The sequence below is a fragment of the Cebus imitator genome, unplaced genomic scaffold (assembly GCF_001604975.1).
Source record: "Cebus imitator isolate Cc_AM_T3 unplaced genomic scaffold, Cebus_imitator-1.0 Scaffold435, whole genome shotgun sequence".
Taxonomy (NCBI): domain Eukaryota; kingdom Metazoa; phylum Chordata; class Mammalia; order Primates; family Cebidae; genus Cebus; species Cebus imitator.
In genome coordinates this window covers 525093-533055 of record NW_016107750.1, presented here as the reverse complement: position 1 = coordinate 533055, position 7963 = coordinate 525093, and the positions used below count along the sequence as shown (strand labels likewise).

Sequence of the window (7963 nt, the reverse complement as noted above, 5' to 3'; positions counted from 1 at the left end):
CCACTCTGGGGTCTGTGACGTGGGCATTCTTCATAAACATTTCTCTGACTTTATCTCGTCCCTGTTTCACAGTGATGTCCAGCTGGAATTGGTGCACTAGAGAGAAAAACATGATTCAGGGTAGAAATTGTACGGCTAAAACATGTTTTTTAAAACATATTTTAAAAAAATATCAACGGATATTCATTGAACACATACAGGTCGCCCACCATTCCTTCATTAAAAATTAGCCTGACCCTAGGCTAGGTGACCTGTGATTCATGGCCTTTGCTCTCAAGGAATTTATTATTTTGTTTGGGGAGAAAGACCACGGAATTTTTGGGAAGAGGCAGTAAAGCATTGTTCAAAAGTTTGAACAACCTGGGTTTAAATCCCAACTCTGTTAGCTGTATGATCCTCTGTAAGTTAACTTTCTTGTGCCTGAGTGTTTTTTTTTTTTTTTTTTTTTTTTTTTTAAGAGACAGGGTCTTGCTCTGTTGCCAAGGCTGGAATGCAGTGGTATGATCAGAGCTCCCTTCAGCCTTGAACTCCTGGGCTCCCACGATGCTCCTGTCTCTCAGCCCCCCAGCAAGTTGCTAGGATTACATGTGTCAGCCATTGTGCCTGGCTGAGTGTATTTATCAATGAAATGAAGACAATAACAGCACATATAACTCTGATGGAGATTTCATGAGACAATGCAAAATGCTCACAATAATGCCTAACATGGCATAAGCTCTCAATAGACATAAGCTTTTTTTTAGTGAGACGGAGTCTTGCTCTGTCATCAGGCTGGAGTGCAGTGGCTCCATCCCTGCTCACTGCAGTCTCTGCCTCTTGGGTTCAAGCAATTCTCCTGCCTCAGCCTCCCGAGTAGCTGGGACCATAGGTGCGTGCCACCACACCCAGCTAATTTTTGTAGTAGCATTATTTTTATATGGAACAATCAGCAAAAGAAAACAGGATTGAAATTGATAATGTAAAATGATGTGGCCTAGGCTATTAATTACTATACAAACTTTGCGTTGAGGGAGAACTGCTAGGGGGTTACACAGGTCAGGGAGGCTTCAATCCAACAAGCAGTTAATACCATCTTAGGTTACTTGGTGGAAGCAAAGTTGATGATGTAGGTCCACTTGTCTAGTTGTTACATTCTGACTGGAGAGACAGCCAGCTAGGACAATAACCATAAAATCATAATATTCAACAACCCCTGATTAAGCTCCTAAAATAACGGCAAAGACGCAGTGACCTGGAACTTTGGATGAGGCGTAAGGATGTCTTTTGAAAATTAGGTTTTAGGCTGGGCGAGGTGGCTCACACCTGTAATCCTAGCACTTTGGGAGACCGAGGTGGGTGGATTACCTGAGGTCAGGAGTTCAAGACCAGCCTGGCCATCATGGTGAAACCCCATCTTTAAAAAAAAAAAAAATGAGCTGGCCATGGTGGTGAGCGCCTGTAGTCCCAAGCTACTCGGGAGTCTGAGGCAGGAGAATTGCATGAACCCAGAAGGCGGAGGTTGCAGTGAGCCAAGATCGTGCCACTGCACTCCAGTCTGGACAAAAGCAAGACTCAGTCTCAAAAAACAAACGAAAAACAACAGTAACAAACATCAAGTCAAATAAAGAAAATAACAAAATATTGACAGTCCTTGACATCTGTACTACCCTTGACAGTTTAGACGGAATTTTCCCCAACCCTTCTTTCATGCAGTACAGTGGGCAGCACTGAGAGGGATACCGAGGTGGGAAAACAGCTTCTGCACTCTGGGAGCCTATACACAAATGCTTCAGACTAACGGACGGGTTCTGCCACCTGAGGGAGGGGTTAGCAGGGAGCAGGCCAGCAGCGGGGAGGAGGAAGAATTCAAGGAATACTAGAGGCAGGTAGAGTTTGGGAGCGAGGTTTGGGAAACTGGAGGGAAGTGAGGCCATTTCAGCTGGAGGGACTGGAAAAGGGACTCTTGAGAAAGTCACCTCCCTTCTGTGGTTCAGTTCATTTTTCTGTGAGGGGAGTGGGAAATGAATGACCGCTGAGATCCTATGGCCACTTTGCTTATAAAACCTAACGGTGACGGGTAAGGTGGCTCAGGTCTGTAATCCCCACTTTGGGAGGCCAAGGCGGGCAGATCACTTGAGGTCAGGAGTTCGAGACCAGCCTGGCCAACACCATGAAACCCCGTCTCTACTAAAAATACAAAAATTAGCCCGGTGTGCTTGCACATGCCTGTAGTCCCAGATACTCGAGAGGCTGAGGCAGGATGATCTCTTGAACTCAGGAGGTGGAGGCTGCAGTGAGCCGAGATCGTGCCACTGCGCTCCAGCCTCGGCGACAGAGTGAGACTCAGTTTCAAACAAACAAACAAAAAATCTAACGGGCATCTGTAATCATACTCTGCAGCTCCAGACTTGGGGTTCCAGGTACACCAGTGGCTCGGTTTGGGCCCAGGGCACACCACTTCGCCTCTCCGTGCCTCCGCTGCCTCACCTACAAAATAACTGTGTCACTGACAGTCCTCGTCCTCCCGCCCAGCGGCTCGGTAACATCTACGGGGACAAAAGAAATCAAAGCTCCGAAGGCGCCGTACGGATGCCGGGTCCGGCCCAAGGCAGGCTCGGGTGACCCTCTTCCCCTAAAGCACCCGCAGTCGCTTCTCCTGAGGTCGGCCCGTGAGAAATCCCGGTCCGGGTGGCTACGACCTTGAGCGGCGGCCTCCGGATCCCCACGTGCGCCGCTACCTCTCACCAGTGTGCGGCACCTCCCGATACCAGGCGCGGTAGAGCTCGCGCACTCTTCGCTTGGCCTCGTTCATGTCCCGACTGAAAATGGGCTTCACAGAGGTGCTGGCAGCAGTCGCAGCTCGGCGGACGCCGATCCCCGCCATCTTGCCAAAACATCCACTCCACAACTCCGCCCCTTCGCGAGCAGCGCGGGCGGCCCGAGGGCGAAAGTCTCTTCTCTTTGGCTAAGGAGAGACGTCCCGCCTCTGTGCTGGGTGGGCGGGAGGATGACTCTAAGGCTCTCCGATTGGCTAGGAAGCATCTCTCCTAGGTGGGCGGGTGATGGGGCTGCGCAAGCTCATTTACAGAAGCCCCGCTTGGCCATTGGGCAGCCCAGCTGTCGCTCTGACGTGCCGGCGCCGCCGCAAGGTGGTTGCTGGGTCTGGCGCTGGCGCTGGGTAAGCGGAGCGGCGGCGGGGCTTCCCTCGGCGTCCGGGTGTCCGGCTTCCTACAGCGCGTCCTGGTAGCGTCCGTGGGCGCACAGGCCTCGAAGAACCTCCTCGAGGCGGGCACCCGAGGTGGCGGCTGAGGCAGATAATGGCGCCTGGGCTGCAGTGGCGCTGGCCCTGTCGCCTGGCGACCTTCCCCAGGGCCAGGATATACTTACTTTTCTGTAAACCAACTCTTCCTTAGCGCCGAAGAGGCGTTAAAACGCTGGCGCGTCTCCAGAGCCCCGGGAGGAAGGCTGTAACGACAGCCCCATCGTGGGCAGGGACATTCGCACCCCGAGCCCTGGATCGCTGAAAACCAGTCCAGAATTTGGAAGCTGGAAGGAACCTTAGAGCGTCCATTCTGGGTGTCTCTTCGCCGGCGTTTTCCCACTGAGGTTATGTAAACATCAAGAGGAGCCTAGAAGTGTAAAGGAAAAAAGGACGGCTAACCACAGGGCAGACCGTGGGCAAGATACCTTCGTGTTCTCCGCTCTCATAGGTCAGGTAGGTACCGCCAGAGTCCCCGTTTGACAGGTGAGGAAACTGAGGTGGCCCAGAGTCCGGGTCACGGGACAGATCCCCCCAACCCCCACCCCCACCCCCACCCCCACCCCCACCGCCTGACTCCTGCCTAAGAGTCTCGGCTTTTTTCTGAAGGTGCAATTGACAGGAGTCTGTGAGTATTGGGGAAGGGGCCAGGGGCCAGGGCTGAGCTTACCCTGCATCTAGTCCAAACTTTCCCATTTTGAAGGGTTAAAAAACCAGATGTACTTTACTCAAGTGAGCTATACAAAAGAAAGCATGTAACATATGTAAATTTAAAAGCATAATGGTAAAATGGAAGCTTTCGAACCTCAGTACCAACTTAAGAAGCTGTAACAGTAAAGGTTTACATAAAGTGTCCTTAGATGTCCTTAGTAGCCGGTATTCTCTAGTTCTTTAGGTATTAACTTGTCTAAGCCTCCCAACAACCAGTTAGATAAGTGTTGATATACTCTTTTCATTTTATTTATTTTTTTGAGATAGTCTTGCTCCGTTGCTCAGGCTGGAGTGCAATGGCGCCATCTGGGCTCACTGCAATCTCCGCCTCCCAGGTTCAAGCGATTTTCCGGCCTCAGCCTCCTGAATCGCTGGGATTACAGGTGCGCACCATCATGCCCCGCTAATTTTTGTATTTTAGTAGAGACAGGTGACCTCTAGTAGAGGTAGTTTGTGTTTTAGTAGAAAAGGGTGACCTCAAGTGATATGCCCGCCTCAGCCTAGCAAAGGGCTGGGATTACAGGTGTGAGCCACTGTGCCCAGCCAATATACCCATTTTATAGATGAGAAAACTGAGGCACAAAGACTAAAAGTCGGTTTTCTGACTCTCACAACACCTATACCATGATATTTTTCTGTGTGATTCTAACGCCTCTGTGCGCCTGCCTCCTTCAGAAGTACCCACTATCATAATAAATTCATTGTGTTTAACATTCCTTTTCACTGGAAAAAAAAAAAAAAAGGGACGCAGTGGCTCACACCTGTAATCCCAGCATTTTGGGAGGCCAAGGCGGGTGGATCACCTGAGCTCAGGAGTTCCAGTCCAGTGTGGCCAGCATGGTGAAACCTCATCTCTACTAAAAATACAAAAATTAGCTGGGCGTGGTGGCGCGCACCTGTAATCCCACCTACTAGGGAGGCTGAGGCAGGAGAATCACTTGAGCCTGGGAGGTGGAGATTGCAGTGAGCTGAGACTGTGCCACTGCACTCCAGTCTGGTCGACAGAGTGAGACCCTGTCTCAAAAAAAAAAAAAAAAAAAAAAAAAAAAAAAAAAAAAAAAAAAAAAAAAAAAAAAAAAAAAAAAAAAAAAAAAAAAAAAAAAAAAAAAAAAAAAGGAAATAGTAGAAAAGACTTCTAAAACAATCCGCAAACTGGGAGAAAATTTTTGCAAATCACATGTTCCATAAGAGACTTGTATCTAGGAGATATAAAACTCTTACAACTCAATAGTGAAAAGACAAATAGCCAAATTAAAAAATGGGCAAGGGTGACAACACCAAATGCTGGTGAGGAGGTGAAGCAACAGGAACTCTTTTTACTGGTAGGAATGCAAAATGGTACAGCAACTTTGGAAGACAATTTGGCTTTCTTACAAAACTAAACATACCCCTGTCATAAGATCCAGCCATTGCACGCCTTAGTGTTTACCCAAATGAGCTGAAAACTTATGTCCACACAGAAACCTGCACATGGATGTTTACAGCAGCTTCATTTGTAATTGCCAAAGCTTGAAAGCAACCAAGATGTCCTTCAACAGGTGAATGGATAAATAAACTATGGCATATCCAGACAATGGACTGTATTCAGCACTAGAAAGAAATGTGCTGTTAAGCCATGAAAAGGCATGGAGAAACCTTAAATGCATTACTAAGTGAGAGAAGCCAATCTGAAAAAGTTACATACTGTCTGATTCCAACTATGTTACATTCTGGAAAAGGCAAAACTGTGGAGACAGTAAAAATATCTTTGGTTGGCAGGGACTCGGAGTGGGGAGAAATGCACAGAGAATTTTTCAGGTAGTGAAATTACTCTGGATGAGTGGTGGATACATGTTATTACACATTTGCTTGAACCCAGGAGTTCAGGGCTGCCATAAACTATTAACCTAGCACTGTACTCCAGTACAGTTTTGCGTGACAAAAAATCAAAACACAAAATGTGGTGATACAGTTTGGATATTTGTCCCCTCCACAATCTCATGTCGAAATTTCATCCCTGGTGTTGGAGTTGAAGCCTGGTGGGAGGTGCTTGGGTCTTGGAGGCAGATCCCTCATGAATGGCTCAGCACCATCCCCTTGGTGATGAGTGAGTTCATGTGCAATCTGGTTGTTCAAAGGTGTGTGGCATCTCCCCCCTTACTCTCTCGCTCCTGCTGTCACCATGTGACATCCCTGCTCCCCCTTTTCTTCTGCTGTGATTGGAAGCTTCCTGAGGACCTCACCAGGAGCAGATGCTGGAGCCATGCTTGCACAGCCTGCCGAACTCTGAGCCAATGAAACCTCTTTTTTTATTTATTTTTATTTTTATTTTTTATTTTTTATTTATTTTTTTTGAGACGGAGTTTCGCTCTTGTTACCCAGGCTGGAGTGCAATGGCACGATCTCGGCTCACCGCAACCTCCGCCTCCTGGGTTCAGGCAATTCTCCTGCCTCAGCCTCCTGAGTCGCTGGGATTACAGGCACGCACCACCATGCCCAGCTAATTTTTTGTAGTTTTTTAGTAGAGACGGGGTTTCACCATGTTGACCAGGATGGTCTTGCTCTCTTGACCTCGTGATCCACCCGCCTCAGCCTCCCAAAGTGCTGGGATTACAGGCGTGAGCCACCGCGCCCGGCCTATTTTTATTTTTTTAAGAGAGTCTTGCTCTGTTGCCCAGGCTGGAGTGCAGTGGCATGATCTCAGCTCACTACAACCTCCACCTCCCGGGTTTAAGTGATTGTCCTGTCTCAGCCTCCCGAGTAGCTGGGATTACAGGCGCCAACCACTACACTTGGCTAATCTTTGTATTTTCAGTAGAGATGGGGTTTCACCATGTTGGTCAGGCTGATCTTGAACACCTGACCTCCAGTGATCCACCCACCTCAGCCTCCCAAATTGCTGGGATTACAGGCATGAGCCACTGTACCCTGCCTAAACCTCTTTTCTTTGTGAATCACCCAGCCTCAGGTATTTATAGCAGTGCAAGAAGGGCCTAATACATGTGGTGTCTCCATATAATGGATACTCTTCAGCAATGATGAACCCTGAAAAACGCTAAATGAAAAAAGCTAAACACAAATAGCACATATCATATTATTCTGTTTTTGTAAAGGATTCCAGAAAATAAAAATCTGTAGAGACAGAGGTAGACGAATGATGATCAGATGCTGAGAGTGAAAATGGGGAGTGAATGTGAAAGGCACAAGGTTTCCTTTTTTGGGGGGTTGATGGAGACAAAGGAGTCTCACTCTGTTGCCCAGGCTAGAGTGCAGTGGTGCAGTCTTGGCTTACTGCAACCTCTGACTCCTGGGTTCAAGCGATTCTCATGCCTCAGCCTCCCAAGTAGCTGGGATTACAGGCGTGCACCATCATGCCTGGCTAATTTTTGTATTTTTAGTAGAGACAGGGTTTCGCTATGTTGGCGGGACTGGTTTCAAACTCCTGACCTCAGGTGATTCGACTGTCTCAGCCTCCTAAAGTGCTGGGATTACAAGTGTGAGCCACCGTGCCCATCAAGGTTTCTTTTAAGGCTGATGGGAATTCTTTAAAATTAGTTTGTGGTGATAGTGTACAACTTTTAAAATATACTAAAATTCATCGAGTTGTACACTTAAAATGGGTGAATGACATATTTTATGGTATGTAAATTATGTCACAGTAAAGCCATTGAGAGGCGTCTTGCTCTGTGGCCCAGGCTGGAGTGCAGTGACACAATCTTGGCTCACCAGCAGCCTCCTCTTGAGATCCTTCCACCTCAGCCTCCCAAGTAGCTGGGACAATAGGCACATATCACCATGTCCAGCTAATTTTTTTGTATTACTTTGTAGAGACTGGGTCTCACCATGTTGCCCAGGCAGGTCTTGAACTCCTGGGATTAACCAATCCTCCCACCTTGGCCTCCCAAAGTGTTGAGATTACAGGTGTGAGCCACCTTGCTCTGCTATTTCTATAATTTTAACATTTCAAGAATATATAAATGAAGTCATACACTATATGACCTTTTGGCTAGGCTTTTTTTTTTTTTTTTTTTTTTT

The 7963-nt window shown here is 47.7% G+C and overlaps 1 protein-coding gene across 1 annotated transcript in view; it reads right to left on the bottom strand.

Annotated features, from left to right (window-relative positions):
• The window catches only part of NDUFA6 (NADH:ubiquinone oxidoreductase subunit A6), a 4637-nt gene extending 1687 nt beyond the window's left edge, over nt 1-2950 (bottom strand). Inside the window, exons 1-2 of the mRNA XM_037731982.1 lie at nt 2725-2950; nt 1-96 (exon numbers count right to left, since the gene is read on the bottom strand). Of these exons, the coding sequence (XP_037587910.1) occupies nt 1-96; nt 2725-2863 (235 nt within the window). The 5' untranslated portion in view covers nt 2864-2950. The remainder of the gene's footprint in view (nt 97-2724) is intronic.
• Between the last annotated feature and the right edge of the window lie 5013 nt (nt 2951-7963).